Source organism: Polypterus senegalus, chromosome 11 (assembly GCF_016835505.1).
Source record: "Polypterus senegalus isolate Bchr_013 chromosome 11, ASM1683550v1, whole genome shotgun sequence".
In the NCBI taxonomy this organism is placed as follows: domain Eukaryota; kingdom Metazoa; phylum Chordata; class Cladistia; order Polypteriformes; family Polypteridae; genus Polypterus; species Polypterus senegalus.
Window position 1 is genome coordinate 8,773,144 of NC_053164.1, and position 19,506 is coordinate 8,792,649.

Here is a 19,506-nt window from a genome sequence, read left to right on the forward strand (position 1 = left end):
CTGTCTGGAGCAGATTAACCGCGATAAACGAGGGTTTACTGTATAACTGTGAGGAGAATATTTATAAACAGTGTGGGAGAGTTTATAAGGGCTTAAAATATATAAAAATAACCATACAAACATATGGTTTCTACTTCGGAGGGGGGGTCTGGAATGCAACCCCCGCGATCGAGGAGGGATTACTGTACATATAATAATTCAGCAGAGCAAAAATAGTCGTATCCAACAAACAAGACGATTTCAATAAATTACACAAAAAATTGTGTATAGTACTTCTAGGCAAGGGCTCATGAAATGTTTGTAGTCCTTAGCTGGCAAAAAATAAAACTGTTGAAAAAAAAGGTCAAATAAATGTACCAATGACTCTGTAGCACAAGGGTCTCTAACTCCAGTCCTGGAGGGCCGCAGTGGCTGCAGGTTTTCATTCTAACCCTTAATTAGTGACCTGTTTTTGCTGCTAATTAACCCCTTTTGAATTAATTTTAATTGATTTGTTTTTTAAGACTTGTTCCTGTGAATTTCTTCACCATCACTCTAAATTGCTTCATTTCTTTCCTTAAATGGCACCCAAACAGAAATGAAATGTGAAGTGAGGGAGCCAACAGAAGACCAACTAAGTCAGGTTCTCAAACTCCGTCCAATTTCACTCCAACCAGTTGCTTAATTAGGTGCCAGTTCTTGTTGTTAATTAAACCCCCCAGTTCCTTAATTCCATGGCTTGTTGCTGCTCTCATTGTGTGATAGCAGACATTTTTGAACTTGATTTTCTCTTTTCTAAGAGTACTGGTAAAATGTTTTGTGGACCTGAGCAGATCAGCATTTCCGAGACCTTCATCTTTGTTTATTTTCAGATATTGTATGCTGGTCACAGTTTGCTGGACATGTTTTGGCTCATTTTGCATCTTATTATTGTTTGGCTGCTAATTAAGAAAAAAGAAATAATTAAAGGGTCTGAGTCTTCAAGAGCAAGTCAAATTAAATGAATTCAAAAAAAGTTAATTAGCAGTAAAAACAGGTCACTAATTAAAAAAAGGGTTAGAATGAAAACCTGTAGCCACTGGGGCCCTCCAGGACCGGAGTTGAGGACACTTGCCGTAGCAGCCAAAACCTGTCACTCCCCAAGTGCTAAAGTTCTCCCCAGTATCTAGGAGACTTACTGGTTTAAAAAGGTTGGAAAAATACCTTTAAGACAACCTTGAGCATGGGTGGAAAAATGTACCTTTGTAATATGTAGAATAGCGCCCCGTATCCTCGCCACCCCTCCTTACTAATGACACTCGGCCTTTTAAGTATTTCCTGCTCAGACGCTTAACTCTTTTAGGGTGAGTCGACATCCAGAGGTAGAGGGCGACAGTCAGCTGTAACAGTGAGTTTTGTCGCTATTAACATCACAGGTATTCCCTCTGTGCTTGGAGGAATGTTAGACTCATTGACTCGCCATCTAATCCTTGCGTGTGCGTGAGTTTCAAAATGTAAACAAAGGCAAGATGGCATCAACATCTCACGAGGGAGCGGAGCGAGTGCAGAAAAGAAAATACTCAGCAGACAATGTTTTTCGTATTATCGTTGAGTCGGACTGAATTATTCAGAATCTGATTTTGTTTACAGTGATCAGGAGATCGAGCAAGAGAGTGAGGAGCTGGCATCAGCTGATCGGACACCAGCCGATGCCGCCCCAGCTGATTGGCTGCCAGCTGAGCGCATTCGCGCAGCTGACACACCTACGGCAAGGTTTGCGTGGGAGAAATACCCAGACATTGATCCATGGGAGCCAAACTGGCTACCGGACTTCACAAGACAGCATGGCTTGCTGTTGGACACGACAGATTACCAGCTGCTGGACTGCTTCAGGCTGCTCTCTCCTGATGCTGCCTTTCAGCTACTGTCAGACAAGACAAACAGGTATGTTGAGCAATTTTTTGCTCTTGCACCACATTCTCGTATTTCAAAGTGGAGACCCACAATAAAAGATAAGATGAAGGGCTTTGTGTCATTACAAATAGAGATGGGACTGGACTGGTGATATAACTTCAGGGAGCACTGGTCCTAACGTGCTTTGTCCCCTGCTGGCTTTGGACAGGTTTTTGCTGCGTGATGATAGGTACATGATACTAAGTTTTATTCACTTCTAACCAAAAGCAAATCCCAAGGGCTGAGCCAGGCTATAACCCCATGTATAAAGTTCAGCTCCTGCTTGACATTGTGGAAACAACATATAAACAATTTGATCAGCCTGGCCATGATTTGTCTGTACATTAATCTATAATAAAATAAAAGGGACACCTCTTTTTCTGCCAATATATACCAGACGTGCCCAAAAAGTATGGCATTAAGGATTTTGTACTGGCGGAAGCAAACACTGGTTTCTGCCCGAAGGTAATCACATATACAGGAAAGTATTTCTTTCAAAGAGAGAACTGTCCCTTGACAAGTGAGGTTGTGCTGGAGCTGCTTCAGGGCTATGAACATTTGGGTCATCTTGTGTACATTTTGGACAATTTTTATACATGCCCAGAATTGTTCATGGAGCTACAGAGCAGGGGAATTGGAGCTTGTGGCACAGTGAGGGTGAATAGGAGACACAGGCCTGAAGATGAAAAGAGGTGACAATACGGTTTTCATGCGGGCGGAAAACTTGGTGGCAGTGGCATGGCACAATGTCAAATGGGTGACTTGTCTCTCTACAGTACACACTAACGATACATGTGAGAAAGTGCAGCAACAGGCAATTGAAAAGGAGGCACCAGTGCAACTCGTATTGTAAGCAGTGCAATGTGGCAATACGTGTAATTGGCTGCTTTGAGCGAGATCAGACTGCGCAGGACTTTGCTGTTGTAAAATGTATGTGATATGAGTGTGAAATCATAGAGTATGCAGGCTCATACAACATGCAAGACAGGAACATTTGTCAAAAGTACATATTTTTTGTAGATTTGATATGTTAAACAATTACTTTGTGTTCTTTTTTTTAAAGTTAGTTTTTGGAATAATATTCAGCCCTGGGAGAAAAGAAACAAAAAAAACAATTAGCCCTAAAAGAGTTAAAAGCAATGGGCTTTTACCATTCAGATAGAGGGGGTGGAACACCGCCATATCCATATTTTATTCCTACTGGTATATACCATCTTACATACGTCTCGTACATCTCCGGAGATTACATCTAAATTTTTAAACAACGATAAAACATAATATACATGAATGAATGAAGTTAAACTATTACTATACCTGTACTGCGAATGCTTTCCCCGTTTCCTGTTTCGTGCTTCCCGAATGTTGAGAAATTGGCTGCTTGCCGGCCTTTAGCAGCATAAAGGGAGCACACGCGTAGAATGAAAACTGCCTGTCAGTTGACCACTAACGTGGCTAGCCCACTTAAAGAGAGGACTCCGTCAAGCTGGTAAGTGAAGGCATTATCTAACATAAAAATCTGATATTTATCGGAATAATGTGCTAACATTAAGTGCCTCTAATCTTCACTTTATGAACCTTTCAGCACTGCACCTGGCAAATCTTTACCGTACTTTTGTTAAGTATTGGCTGCTGCTGGTTCTTCCGGCTCCCCTCACCGACAAAAGACCCAGTGACAGTTCTACTACTGTCGCACCGACTTGGTCAGTACTTAATAAGACCCCCATTAGAGAGTATCGCAGCTTGTAAACGCTTTTCATAGCCAGCTAAGAGTCTTTCAGTTTTTACTTGAGTTTCACCCATTCATCCTTGCAAAAGGCGTCTAAATCTGCAAGATTCTTGGGCTGTCTTGCATGCACCGCTGTCCCTTTTGAGATCTCTCCACAGATCTTCAATGACGTTTAAGTCGAGGGACTGTGTGAGGGCCACGGTAAAACCGTCAGCTTGAAGTATTCCATTGTAGATTTGGAGGTGTATGAGTGGCACGGTGGCGCAGTGGGTTGCGCTGCTGCCTCGCAGTAAGGAGACCTGGGTTAGTTTCCCGGGTCCTCCCTGCATGGAGATTGCATGTTCTCCCCGTGTCTGCGTGGGTTTCCTCCCACAGTCCAGAGACATGCAGGTTAGGTGCATTGGCGATCCTAAATTCTCTGCTGTGTGCTTGGTGTGTGTGTGTGTGTCCTGTGGTGGGTTGGCTCCCTGCCCTTGATTTGTTCCTGCTTTGCATCCTGTACTGGCTGGGATTGGCTCCAGCAGACCCCCGTGACCCTGTGTTAGGATATAGCGGATTGGATAATGGATAGATGGATTTGGAGGTGTTATTCGGATCATTCTCTTATTTTAGCACCCATCCTCTTTTTAACTTCAACTTGTGATGGTTGCTTCCAGAATTTGCTGGTAGTTATTTAAATCCATTCTTCCGATGACATTTTCCCTGTGCCATTGTCTGCAACACAAGCCCAAAGCTTGATCGATCCACCGCCATGCTTAATAGTTGGAGTCGTGTTCTTTTCCAGGAATTCAGCCCCTTTTTTCTCCAAACATATCTTTGCACATTGTGACCAAGAAGTTCTATTTTGACTTCATCAGTCCACAGAACTTGTTTCCAAAATGCATCAGGCTTGTTTAGATGTTTTTCTGCAAACTTTAGGCACTGGATTTTGTGGGTAGGATGCAGGAGTGTTTTTCTTTTGCTGACTCTACCATGAAGGTCATATTTGTTCAGGTGTCACTGCACAGTAAAAGAGTGCACCACCACTCCAGGGTCTGCTAAATCTTCATGAAGGTCTTTTGCTGTCAAATGGGGGTTTTTATTTGCCTTTCTAGCAATTTAACGAGAAGTTATTTCAGAGAGTTTTCTTGACCTTCCAGACCTCAACGTGACCGCCACCATTCCTTTTAACTGCCATTTTTTTTAAACAACATTATGAACTTGGGAAACAGCGACCTGAAAACACTTTGCTATCTTCTTATAGCTATGTCATGCTATGTGAGCTGCTTTAGAGGAACCCATAGCTTCTGATTGTTGGAATGGTTTGAGGGGTCTGAGAACTTTATACAGCTTTTGACATTTGCATTACCTGGGGCCTCATGTATAAACGGTGTGTACTCACAGAAATGTTGCGTAAGAACTTTTCCACGTTCAAATCGCGATGTATAAAACCTACACTTGGTGTAAATCCACGCACTTTTCCACGGTACCTCATGCCTTGTCGTACGTAAGTTCTCCACTCGGTTTTACAGACTGGCGACACCCAGCGTCAAAGCAGTGCTACTGTTCCTGTGTGATTACTCATTATTTTCATGACGCGGCTTTATAAATACACAGAAACTAACCGCATATTGTTTATTAGTGTAATGCATCTGATTGTAATTAACTCGTAACAATATAATGGTCCAGGGAACAGCCATAGTATTCCAAATACCATAACTGCTCTCACTTCTCCTTCTTCTTCTTCTTTCAGCTCCTCCCGTTAGGAGTTGCCACGGCGGATCATCTTTTTCCATATTGCTCTCACTGCACGACTCGGAGTATTGATATCACTGTATCTGAGTGTGAATCACTGCAGCAGCTGATCGGAAAGAGAATTATCGGTATACAGCATTAAGCACACGCTGTCTCAGCCACTGCAAAACGTTTTAAAGCCTTTCCTGTACGGACCTCGCGGTTCAGAAACAGTTTAATCCCAAGAACTTTAAACGCACTCAATCAATTGCTCCTTGTAGAACGGTTAGGACTTATAAGTACAATCACCTCACTGTAAACTTGTACTACAGTTATAATATCTCACAACCTGAGCCACTTTATAAAGCGCGTATTTACATATGATGATATCATTTTTAAGGTGAAATGCAGCAAAATATGTTTGTTAAATTATACAGATAAAACTTTAACTTCATTTAAATAATCTATATTCTTCACTGGGAGTGTCGTGAAGGACAGAATAATTAAACATGTACTACGAAGATATTTCAATGTTCTTTAAACGTTTTGAAGAATCGGCGCAAAGCTTACAGATGGCTTAACGTCTATTACAGAGCTGATTGTGTGGCGATCGGTTACTTGGGGAAAGAAAAGCAAGGACTCTTGGGGCGGCTACGTCAATATATATTGAATATAAAACAGAAAGAGAAAATAACAACACAGCTAAAAACGCAGCGACAAATTTCGACAAAAGATAAATGCTTGTCATGAGCACGAGGCTCATGAAACACATGTTTAATAATGTGCTTTAACTCCTATCATCATGAAAATGACATCACGTATACATCTCAGTATTTGAGTTATTCAGAGAGCTGTAATATCACGAATGTAATAGACTCTGTGTCCAGTTGGAGGAAGAGAGCCGGTTTAAGAAGCAAGTAGTGATTCACACACATAGAGCACAAAGAAGATCAAATACAAAACAAATCATTTAACGTGCTACTTTAATTACAATGTGATTTGAGAAACTGATTAATTAAACAATTTTAAGATGAAGTTTATGATGTTCTACTAAATGACAAAATAAACTACGTGATTAAAGTGGAAATGTCGAGATTGAAGTTGACATTTCGTGCTTTTTCCCTACCGTGTGCCTTTTTTCTCTGTACCCTAATAAACTTTCATGTGACACTCAGACAGTGGGCTTACAACTCTTCTTTTCACGGCAACTTTGATATGTGACTTCTTTTTAATTCCGGCACTGTGCGATTTTGTGAATGTGAGCTTTCAAGTTTCTCCAACACGCTATGTCACTCGATCAACTTCCTTTTGTTGATTATACCACGGCTTATTTGAACAAATTGTATGTTTTTCCTTTGCCTCCACTTGGTATTCGCTGAAATTCTTATATTTTCCCCGTGCTTTTCCCATTGTCTTTTCACAGAAGGCTGCGCTTAAGGGCGATTTATATTGATTTGCATATTCAAAGAGGCGTAATTCTGGGAGGATTTGGGGCGCTACATAATGCGCGTGCACGAGCGTTAGTTTTCACGCTGATCGGAATTTATGTAACGGAAGAACGTGGAAGTTGGAGTACGCACAGATTCCTGCATCTGGATTTTTCTGTGCGTAAACACATTTCGGCTTTTGTGCTTACGCCATGTTATAGTGCGAGTTCTACGCACGGCGTTATACATGAGGCCCCAGGAGTTTCGTAACGATGACTGTGAATAAGCTGTAGACGCCTGACAAACGAATGAAGGTCTGAGACCACCTTGTGAAACATTTAGGGCTGCAACGAATGATTGTTTTAATAATCGATTGTTGATTGTTTTGTCAATTAATCAGTTAGTTGGATTATTTAAAAAAAAATAATTTGAAATTAAACACAAAGTTTGTGAAATGGAACTTTTCACAAAATAAACAGATTTGCGTAAACTTTTCAGAAGTGCATTTTTCTAATGAACTGCTTGTAGATATTTTAAGCAATATAGTTTTTTATATGGCACTTATATGATAATATATCTCTCTATATATAAAATCAAACATTAGTCGGTCTGTATGCCTGTCTGCTTTTCATGAGAGAACTACTTAACAGATTTAGATCTTTTTTTTTTTTTTCTTTCTTTCTATGATTTGCTTGAACATTCCGGTTGATTTTGTGACATCTCTCATCGTGCTAAGAATCATAATTTGCTTGCAGGAGCGATTTATTTGCACTAATCCGAGACAGAGGCTGCAGGCCGTGGGGAGAGGGACGCGTGATGTCAGGAGTGGGGAGCCGGTCTACCTCTGGCCAAGTTTTGGAGTGTACCTGGCCTCCGCTTAGCTAGCGATACCTTTTTACTTATTGATTTTTAAAGTTTGTCCTGTTTCACTACTACGCAGGTGGAGCCGTGGGGAATGGCTACTTGAAAATAAATGGAAATGAAACACTTGGTAGCAGTTCTGGCTCTGGTTGTGACCCATCCTTAAAGACGCAACAGTTTAAAATAAATTGTCTAAACTGGCAATTTGGGTTATATATTTGGAATCACTCTAAGCACACACACTTCAAAATTAAGTGCAATGTTTTTTTCTTTCAGTTTCTGTAAAAGCAAAGGTTTATTGGCAAAGCATCATGTAAATGCCTGTCCACCACAATACTTCACCATAGAAGAATTTGTTGCACCATCGTGACTTTATTAGGGTGTTATTTATTTATTAAGTCTGCAGTGATGCTTGAAATTGGTTGCCATATGTTGGGGGAAATGTCTATACTATTTACTTTTGCAGCAAAGCAGGTGGTTTCATTTGTGTGAAACTCAGTTCTTCCTTTGCTCATTTTATCTGAAAGTTCATATCATTTTGCATCATCTTTCTTCACTATTTGTATAATTATTATATACTTACTACACTTCTGACTTTGTACTTCTACTGTTTTGCACTTTTTACAGTAGAAGGATATGAGAGACAATAAAAGTCATTTTTCAAGCCAAAGATTGCAACACTTTTTATGTGGTGTTTAAAAAAAAAAAAAAAAAATTAATAATGCTAAGGAGGTTAATATTGGAAATCAGGCTTCTATGCATTTTTTTTAAAGGGATAAAAGCCAGAGTCCACCAAACCATTACATGAAATTGGTAACTGGTATCGGCTTAAAAAAAAAAAATAAACCCCGATCGGAGCTACCTAGTGAAAGGTTTATCAGTGGCTCAAACGCTCATTGTTATACACCTGGACAAACTGGTGAGGAAGGCAGGCTCTATTGTAGGCACGGAGCTGGACAGTCTGACATCCATGGCACAGCGACGGGCACTGAGCAGACTCCTGTCAATCATGGAGAATCCACTGCATCCACTGAACAGGATCATCTCCAGACAGAGGAGCAGCTTCAGAGACAGACTGCTGTCACCGTCCTGATCACTGACAGACTGAGGAGACCCCACACTATGAGACTCTTCAGTTCCACCCGAGGGGGTAAACGCTAACATTATACAAAGTTATTGTCTGTTATACCTGCATTGTTATCACTCTTTAATTTAATATTGTTTTTTGTATCGGTATGCTGCTGCTGGATTATGTGAATTTCCCCTTGGGGATTAATAATATATAATACTTTGGTTCTTGTCTTTCTAATTTTTAAATTCCCCGCCTTTTGGTAACATTTTTGTTTTGCCTTTGTGTTTTATTTTAGTCATGTGTTAATGTCATAGAATGCACAATACAGGGCACATTTCATATTGGCAATATTTTGTATTGTAAAATTCAATGTAACAACACGTTGCGCAGTGCTTTATGTTCTACTATGTAAGGAGCCTTCACAAAGAGAAATTGGTAGGATTTTGAACATTTCACCCTCTACAGTGCACAATATAATTAGAATGTTCAAAGAATCTGGTCAAATTTCGGTGCGAGAAGGGCAAGGTCTTAAACCACTTCTGAGTGTGCATGATCTCTGATCCTTAGACGTTACTGTCTTATGAACCGACATGTGTCTCTGATGGATGTCATGACATGGGCTCGCAAATACCTCAGATAGTCCCGGCCATTTGCCCTTCCATTCATTTAAGGCTTTTCTCTGCAAAGCAGAAGCCATGCATCACCACTGTCAAAGTGCCACCAACTTGTCTCAGATGGGTCGCGTCCAAACTGGAAAGTCGCATGCTGGAATTATGTTTTGTGGTCTGACGTTTTAAAAACCGTTTTCTCCTCTGGGCCAAAGAGGAGAGGGACCATCAAAGCTGTTGTCAACGTCCACTCTAAAGCCCAGTGTTTCCTAAGGTTTTTTTTTTTTTGGGTTAGGTTGGGTTTGTGCGTGTGTGTGTATGTCACTGCCCATGGCTTGGGTAACTTGGAAATTTGTGAGGGCACCATTATGCAAAAAATTTTATATAGCACCTTTAATACATGGAATGCAACTCAGAGTGCTTCACAGATTACATTAGAAAATAAACACAAGATGTCAAACTTAAGAAATTATACTAAATAAAATGGTACAACAGAGCACTGCTCCCAAAAAGTTTGTATTGTATTGCGACTCTGCCACTTCTGAATCTACTCTCCACTCACCTGACGGTCTTAATGGCTGCCCCTGCTCCCCCAAAATTTTAGGGATGCTTGATACGTTTGCAGTGGGGGAGGCGGTGGTTGCAGCTTGAAATGGTGTTCACCTTGTTTCTGTAAAAGTTGAATAACGAGTTTTGGCTTGCAGATGGAGTCGAGACTCGTTCATGGCTGAAACGGAAAGAACTCAAGCTTCAGGCCATTATATCTAAATTTAGTTAAGGCGTGAAGCAACTTTCAGTCTTTTAATTATGTGGATTTTCTAAATCAAAAATTTCCTAAAAATATTGTACAAATATCAAATAATCCTAAATGTATCCTTCTAATATGCTGGTCCTTACAGTGCTGTAAGCTATGGTTGCATACTAATACTGTACATATATATTTATTTGATTTTCTTTACCAGGTTTCCCCTCCATGACCCAGACAGGCTTAGGCAATGGCTGGTCAACATGAAGAGAGAGAATTGGAGCCCATCTAAGCACCAGCACTTGTGCAATGAACACTTCACATCATCTTGCTTTGATGTTCGATGGGGGATACGTTATCTGACAAACACCGCAGTGCCTACGATATTCAACAGTTCAGACATCCAGACGGTGGGTGATCTCTGCCAGCTGCACTGCTTGTCCTTTTCTTTACAGTTTTAATTTGAGAATGTATTTATGTGCAAACTGCAAATTTGTTAACTTCCTATTATCCTAATACCCTCCCTAATATGAATTTTTCCACAGTCTTATTGAGTCATGAACACTTACCTTACCTGAGACTGAGATGCCTGCAGTCCTCTAAATATTGTTCTAGGATATTTTATGACTTGGTGTTTCATTTTTAATTTGGCTCTATTACATTTTGTCTAAAGATATGGAGGTAGGTATGTTGCAAAAGGATGTTGGAAAGGGGACAGAAACTTTTTCACATCACTATACTGTGCATTTTTAGTGGCACTAAATATAAAACATAGAGCACACATACCAGAACAACAACATTTATTTCTATAGCACATTTTCATACAAAAAGTAGCTCAAAGTGCTTCACATAATGAAGAATAGAAAAATAAAAGACAAAATAAGAAATTAAAATAAGACAACATTACTTAACATAGAAAAGGAGTAAGGTCCAATGGCCAGGGTGGACAGAAAAAAAAAAAAACTCCAGACGGCTGGAGAAAAAAATAAAATCTGTAAGGATTCCAGACCATTAGACTGCCCAGTCCCCTCTGCGCATTCTACGTAACATAAATGAAACGGTCCTCTTTGGATTTAGGGTTCTCATGGAAGGACCTGATGATGATGGTCACGTAGACTTCTGCCTTTTAATCCATCCATCATTGTTGGAGCATCATGATGCTTTGAGTAGGTGGTGGTGGCGCATGAAAAAGAAACAGAAGAGAGAGTAGGGGTGCAGAAAAGACCAAGCATAGAGGCTGTGACAGTTGTATTTTATAAGTATGTCTAGTCCTTCATATGCTGTGAAGTAAATGTCCATCTGCTTTTTACATCCCCAACCTGAGTCCCCAAATATTTGATGTATGCTGCTTTGTCACCCAACATAGCTATAAGTACATAACTGGATTGAAACTAAACCGACACAGAAATTTCTGTTACTGGATTGCATGCAGCATACACTTTTATTTGCAATTTAGTCCTTTAAAGGACTGGCATACCAGTACGTGTGCTTCTTACCTTACACGCTATGCAGCCTGGACAATAATGTGCAGGTATTTTTACTTTAGGAAACTCAGTATTGTGTTGGGTTACCTGCTGCTTTAAAAAGTAATCGGACAATGTAACGCATTGCTTTTAATGTAATTTTCATGTTACTAAACACAGGCTAACTGAGTGCAGCAGATATGCACTTATTACTAAATTCTTAACAGAGTTCCAGCTAAGGGGTTACATGTACGGCTCGAGTTACTGACATCCAGCATACTAACTGGGCCGCAGCTGCTCCTTCATCTGTCTGGGGGATGTGACACAGGCTCCTCAGTAACTGCCGCCTTGTCATCTCCAGCCTGGGCACGCTGCAAGCAGTGGCTGGAGGGGGGCAGTTTCACTGCTCGTGTAGTGTAGTGTCCCTTGGGCGGCTCCAGTTGATGAATGGGGCGGTGGGCGGCTGGGTGCGCGGCAAGTGCTCGTGTGCAGGGCGGAGGAGAGGCGGTTCACTACCTGCCCACAACGCCGCCGCAGCTACTGCTCCTGACTGGATGGAGGCTGGATGGGGCAGAGGAGGGCGTTTCAATACCCGCCCACCAAACAGCCTTGTAGTGTCCTTTGAATGGCTGCCCCATTCGTTCTCGGTGGGCGGCTGGTGATGCTGCAAGCGGTGGCTGAATGGAGGCCATTGAGGGTAAATGGGGCGGCAGAGGGCAGCATTCTAGTGTGCCTCGGGTGGCTGCCTGTTGAATCGGGGTGGTGGTGGTGGGTGATTCACTACCCTCATTTGACCATACCCTTTTCGCTCTCGGTGGGCTGACGCTGCAGGCAGCCTACTGTATATAAGTGGAGGTGACTGTGTGGTGGGCGGGTGATGAACTGCCCCTCTCTACCCCTATTCATTCTCATAGCAAGCCTGCTTGTACTGTTACGTACATAACAGGAAGATGTCTCTTGTCAGTACATCAGACATGTTGACGACGGGTGCATTCCTGCTGTGATAGCATGTATACAGTGCTGTGCAGAAGAGCTCATCTTATCATTGAAGGGTGAAGACAAAAGGTTATCTCTGAAACACAAATCTGATGCTGGTGATACAGTAAAGAAGAGAAAACCCATCACCATGGAAAATAAAGTACACCGCGTTCAAAATCATTATGCAAATGCTATTTTTCTCTGATTTTCCTAAATAGTCGATGCTAGTGGCAGTCAGCATAATTTTTGAGTGATCAACCATTAGCGTATAATTTGAATGTTACTAAACAAACCTCCTAATGATAATGGTATGTTTTTCAAAAATAAAAAACTTCAAATGCACTGTTCCAAATTATTACGCACAACAGAGTTTCAAAACATTTTATAGGATGTAAAGAACTGAAAATGGTCATTTGTTGAATTTGCAGATTTAGGTCTTATTTACTGAAATCAAAAGCTATTTCAATCAAAAAATCTTAATAGGTCAAGTTCTATATTAACATAGGACCCCATTATTTGATAGCAGCTTCACAATTCTTGCATCCATTGAACTTGTGAGTTTCTGCTTGAATTTCTTTGCAGGATGTCAGAATCGCCTCCCAGAGCTGCTGTTTGGATGTAAATGGCCTCCCACCCTCATAGATCTTTAGCTTGAGGATGCTGCAAAGGTTCTCAATAGGATTGAGGTCAGGGGAGGATGGGGGCCACACCATGAGTTTCTCTCCTTTTATGCCAATAGCAGCCAGTGATGCAGAGGTATTCCTTGCAGCATGAGATGGTGCATTGACATGCATGAAGATGATTTTGTTACAGAAAGCACGGCTATTCTTTTTGTACCATGGAGGAAAGTGGTCAGTCAGAAACTCCACATAATTTTCAGAGGTCATTTTCACACCTTCAGGGACCGACCAGTTCTCTCCCCATGATTCAGGCCCAAAATATGACTTCCCACCTCCTCGCTGACGTCACAGCCTTGTTGGGACATGGTGGCCGTCCACCAACCATCCACCACTCCATCCATCTGGATCATCCGGGGCTGCACGGCACTCATCTGTAAACAAACTGTTTGAAAATGAGTCTTCATGTAGTTGTGGGCCCACTGCAGCCATTTCTGCTTGTGACCATTGGTTAGGGGTGGCCGAATAGAAGGTTTATGCAGAACTGCAATCCTCTGGAGGATCCTGCTCCTTGATGTTTGCGGGACTCCAGAGGCACCAGCAGCTTCAAATACCTGCTTGCTGCTTTGTAATGGCATTTTAGCAGCTGCTCTCTTAATCCGATGTATTTGTCTGGCAGATCCTTCCTCATTTTTGCCTTTATCTGCACGAACTTGTGTGTGCTCTGAGTCGGCCACAAATCTTTTAACAGTATGATGATCACGCTTAAGTTTTCGTGAAATATCTAAGGTTTTCATACCTTGTCCAATTCAAATATTTCACGCTTTTCGTCAGCAGAGAGATCCTTTTTCTTTCCCATATTGCTTGAAAATGGTGGTCTGCTTAATAATGTGGAACATCCATCTTTAGTAGTTTTTCCTTTAATTGGGCTCACCTGGCAAACTAATTTATCACAGGTGTCCGAGATTGATTTCAGTGATCAAAAGAGCCCTGAGACACAATACCATCCATGAGTTTAATTGAAAAACAAAATATTTAATCTTTATGACACTTAAATACAATTTGCATAAAAATTTGGAATGTGGTGTAGAAATAATAAAAAGGTCAGAGAGGTGACACTCCATTATTCTTTGGCAGAGCACTTGGTTACAGTCAGTCAACAATAGCCCCTCCGGGTGTCCCCAGTCTTCTTCCCCCCAGCACTTCCTGGTGTGGCGGAAGTGCTGAGGTCCAGGGTTCTTCAGGCATTGGGGCGCCGCCTGGCGGTGGCCACGGGCTCCTACAGGGTTGGGCTTCCAAGCCCTCTACCCATGGCCCCCAACACAACTAGGGTGGTTGCTCTCCTGGGCATCCCGGCTGGGCTCCACCCCCAGCCGCACTCGACAATATAAAAAATATACACACGCACAGGGTGATCTAGATCGTCTGAATGACTGATTTATGTGGGGACGATTCCAGTTCGGTGAGAAGACGATTCTTCATGTTGTCAGTTTGCACACTTCTCGATGGTCCAGGATTTTTCGGGTGATTTTAAAGTTATAGCGTAATGAAAATTGCATAATTAGATCTTATCTGTCTGTCTATCGATAGAATAAAAGATGCTACACAATTAAACAATGACATCAATAAGAGGTAAAATGATGAACTGATTGTGAATCTGACTTAAACAAAAACCTGCATCCAAAGGGGTCTTGGGACTGAACTTGAACTACACTGCTCTCCATAATGTTTAGGGCAAAGGCACATTTTTTCTCTTGATTTCCCCCTCTGCTCCACAGTTTTAAATTACAAATCAGACAACTGTGATGTGATTAAAGTGCACACTTCAGACTTTCATCTAAGGGGATTGTATCTGTTTCAGTCCCAGCAAGTAGAAATGGCAACAGTTTTTATGCATGGTCCCCCACCCTATTTCAGGGCACTGTATGTTTGGGGACACAGCAATGGCATGTCTATTAAAATCTCCAAATTTTGGACTTTGTCATATCCCTTGCATGCAATGACTGGTTGAAGTCTGTGATTCATAGACATCACCAGGTGCTGTGGATCTTCTCTGGTGATGCTCTGTGTCAAGTGTCTAATGCAGCCAAATTCCCAAACAACATGGAGGGCACTGTAGGTGACAGGCTTATATTAAGGTAGTAGTTGGAATACATATGATTTGTTTATGTTTAAAAAAAAAAATTGTTACAACTGTGTGGATGGATTTCTGATATTTTGTTATACCACTTGTTAATGCATCTTGTCAGAGCACTTTTCCATAACTATGAAAATGCACAAGTATTCCTTAGCTTATGCCACGATTTGTGAAGACACCACAAAGTGAGGATGCTTTTGTCCCTTTCTCAGTGTGACCTTGATGTTGCGGCTCCAACCCTAAGTTGATGTTTATTTGTAACTTAAAGCTTCTAGTCATACAGACAGAAATCTTTATGCACATGTAAAGCCGAAATAAAAGCATAAAGAGAAAAGAATTTCTTAGCCAGTATGCTATTATTTATGTATTTTTTTTTAATTTCCAGAAACGAAAGTCAAGCACCACACAAAAGTCTTCATGCAATCCAGAAAAGAAAACTAGAATAAGTAAACCTGTGCCACTACTCTCAACAGTTAATGAAATATGCCAGACTGGAAATGCTGCTTCACTTCAGCTGTATGCCTTAACTGTTGACCCTAATGTGCCATGCAGCCCTTCATTAGAGGATGCGCTCCCTCTTGGGTGCAGTGTAACTTCAGGTGCCATTCAGACAATAGTGCCAGCATTATCCATATCAGGCAGTCATGAAGCGGAGGGTGAAGTCAGCATTTTCCCTATTGCGCTTTTTCAGAGAATGCCTATTCTAAATGGTGAAGGTGACACTGGAGCAAACCCTTCAGAATCTGTACCTGGACTTGCTGACGATAAAGTAGACCTTTCAGCTGTCTCTGCCTTTTTCGCTGAGGTGGAGGATGAAATTTCCGGTGACAAATCCAAGGACGATGCTGTTGTCACACCGGAGGTAGTAGAACATCCAACTCTAGTAGTTGAAAATGTTTCTGTGAGTCCTCTAGTGGAACCTATGCTAAACTCGTCAAAGGATGACCAAATCACCCAGGATGAGCCTGCTCTTCAGATTATAGCTTATTTTGAGACTATTCCCAGCAACACTGTGCTCCCCTCAAGTCCAACATCTTGTCCGGCTTCAAGCTCCACTGCTCTGGACACTGTGTTATCTTCAGCTTTGACTCTCCCAATTGTGTCTACCTTACCCATTGTTTCAAATCAGAGCACATCACCACATTCTTTGGTCATGACGGTGGAGAAGGTAGATGGTGACAACGCAGCCCTCGAGAAACAGCTGGAAGAGCACAGGTGCATCATTTTTGGCTAACTTTTATCTTGTAAGGTGGTGTTCATGTATACGTGAAAAGATCGACATATAATATTAGGACTGGTCACCTTTGATAGATGTATTCTGACAACACAATATGTTTGTATAGTTTATTGTCTTATTCATTCATTTCATGGAAAGTTACTTTATAACTACAAGTGCTTTGTTGCTACTCATAGTTGCTTCCATATTTCAGTGCAGTAAGCAATGGTAGGTGAATTAACCTGTTCAGAGTTTCATAGAAATTAAGGAGGAGTGGAGGATAGAGACTGAATTCACATCTTTGAGCTTTGCAACTATCAGGAGCATTAAGTATGAGCATTAAATGGATAATGAAATTCCTGCTAGACACTTTACAAACTAGAAATATATATATATATATTTTTTTAAAGTGTGTTCACATATCTACGAAGCACCTGTTGCAATAGCCATGTCCGTCTGTCTGTCCGCATGAAACAACTTGGCCCCTCAGTGAACGAATTTTTAGAAATGTGGCACATGTATTCTTAAAGGAAATGTATTGCGACAATTCAGTTTTTCGTTGGGATATCTCAGATAGATCGCGCTGTGCACAGTATTAAAATTTCAAATTCTCCCATTGAAAAGCATTGGCGAATTTGCAAGCTCGTCTATCATAAAACGGAGAAACGTTCTTTGCGACTTTAGCTACAAATTAGTATAATGTTTCAGTTTTACCTTGAGAGCGGTAACACCAACGTCTGTATTTTCCTCTTTTTCACCTCCGATAGATGCTACTGATGTCAAAGGGGTCCTCAACGCAGCAGGTTGCGTGTGCGGGGTAAAAAGTCACATTCATTGCTGGCTGCTTGTGCGCACAGGGGACAGAAATCCTCTGATCAGCATGTCCAGCGAGGCACACTCAGAAACCGTCGCATGCGTCTTCCTTCTCCTGATGCTTTAATTAGTAACAGGTAAGTTTAAATGTTCTTACTAACAGTAAAGGTATAAAATGCAAAAGAAACAAAGGGTTATATGCATATTAATGAAGTACCCTGTGGCATGTAAGCTGTTGAGCACAGAGACAAAAAAATAGTCGGTACAATAAACCAAACTCACAGCTCCATTATCTGCACTTTATTATGATTCAGTACCCAACTGTTACTATAATTTACTAGGGTGGCCAGACATCAAGGTGACAGGGACAGTCCAGATTTGCAAGCAATGCGTCGCGATATGTAATTGAAGAATATCAAAATGTCCCAGTCTTAACAGTCTGCCCATCTAATAAAGCATTCTTTTCTGAAACAAACTTCTTCACAATACATTTAGTACAGCAAGATGACCCCAACCCCCCATAAAAACCAATAACCACACATCCCAATTCGATATAATATACATATAATAGCATGGTCAAAACTCCAAAGGGGAAAGCTTAATTAAGAATATGTGTGTGAAATTCTAACAGCATTGCCAAGACAATCAAAAAATGGACAGCACTGCCATTTATTTGTTTTCGCTTCGAGCAATGTGTGGAATCGTATCTGCTCATTTGTGAAAGTGTTTCTTTTTTCCATGCCCTGAACCCTTGGTATTGAGGATGAGATAAATGAAACAAATGAGGATGGCCTTTTTGAATTTCCCCTTTGTGATTAATAAAGTATCTATCGATCTATCTATTGATCTACCCTCCCTTGATTAATTAATCCATTGATATTGCCACGTTATGCAAAACACCGCTAATTAAATATAAAAACTAATGGGGAAAAAATATAATTGATACATCATTTAAAATGTTTGAAAATGGACATGGAAAAAGTATTTGTATTTGTGTGTATAAAATAAAAGTCAAAATGCAAACAAAATCTATTTTAATTAAAACTAACATCATGCCTTAGAAAAGAATTTAAGGAGGGTCGCTTGGACTGTTCGTTCTTTCTTCTGGCTCTCGTAGATCCGTCTGTAACAAGCAATTTGACTTTCTAAGTTGCGGCAGATGAGCGCACTTCTGCCAACATCAGGATCCATTTCAGTAATTTGATGTTCAAGGGTTTCGAACGTAGAGAACGTTGCATCAGATTGTTTCAATGTGAAGAGATCTTCCATTTCAATCATAATCGGAGTTCTATTACGTAATGATTGCATGCTTTGCAGTCTTTGATGTCAATTTTTCTTGGTCTCGGTAGGTATCCGCCTTTGCTAAGATTGCCCTAATAGTCGATTCATTAAGGCTGAGTTCCCTGCCAATATTTGCTTTTGTTTCGCCACAATCAATCATATTTTTTAATTATCTCAAGCTTCATATCTAAAGTAATAAGCTTTCTTCTCTTCTTTTCACTTTCCAATGAGGACTCACGCTTTTGCTTGCTCATGTTTGGAAAGGGCAAGCTCTTAAAAGAAAGGATAAAAAAGTGAACAATATGGTGATTGTTGGCAACTGAATTGGTAACTCATGACTCCATGAGAGGTTGAATGCCCATTATGGTTGCTGAGCTGGGCGTAGGGGGGACGGTGACACCTGCATGTTCAGTTGCAACCTCTCATTTCCACTTTTGCACAATTTTCAAAAAAACGCACTAATCAAATTTATATAGCCGCGGTATTCAAGGGGCTTTCACATTCAAAATAAGTGTGTTATTCAAAACCTGCGCACAATAAAACCATGTTAAACAAGGGATACATGTACTTCACAAGTGTCCCGGTTAGGGTGTATCCTTAGGGTGCCACATTTACCTGATATCCATAATGGTCAGTCTCCGTAATAAAGTTTGCCTTTCATTTCTTTTCTTCCCTAACATTTATCATTGAGTAGCTTTGCACTCCTTGAACATGACTATAGCCAGACCTTGTCCAGTAAATATGGAATTAATTTCAAAGGTTTGCAGTGAGGGCTGATTGAAAAGTAATGAGACATTCTTTCTTTTTCCAAGTCTCTTTCTTCACATTGAATATATTTTTCAAAACATTTCAAAAACAGTACAAAGACCAGTAACCGGCTGTTTTGCAACATTGCTTTTAGCGATGCAGCTGTGGAGTTTTTCACTTCATTACTTCTA

General features: G+C 40.9%; 1 protein-coding gene across 1 annotated transcript; it reads left to right on the forward strand.

The window, feature by feature from the left end:
- The first annotated feature begins 1,866 nt into the window (after window positions 1-1,866).
- Window positions 1,867-17,423, forward strand: LOC120538649 (peroxynitrite isomerase THAP4-like). Its single transcript, XM_039768034.1, has 4 exons — window positions 1,867-1,902; window positions 10,281-10,473; window positions 15,644-16,473; window positions 17,242-17,423. The coding sequence occupies exons 2-4, from the start codon at window positions 10,327-10,329 to the stop codon at window positions 17,249-17,251; spliced, it is 987 nt and encodes a 328-aa protein (XP_039623968.1). The 5' UTR covers window positions 1,867-1,902; window positions 10,281-10,326; the 3' UTR covers window positions 17,252-17,423.
- Window positions 17,424-19,506: the final 2,083 nt, after the last annotated feature.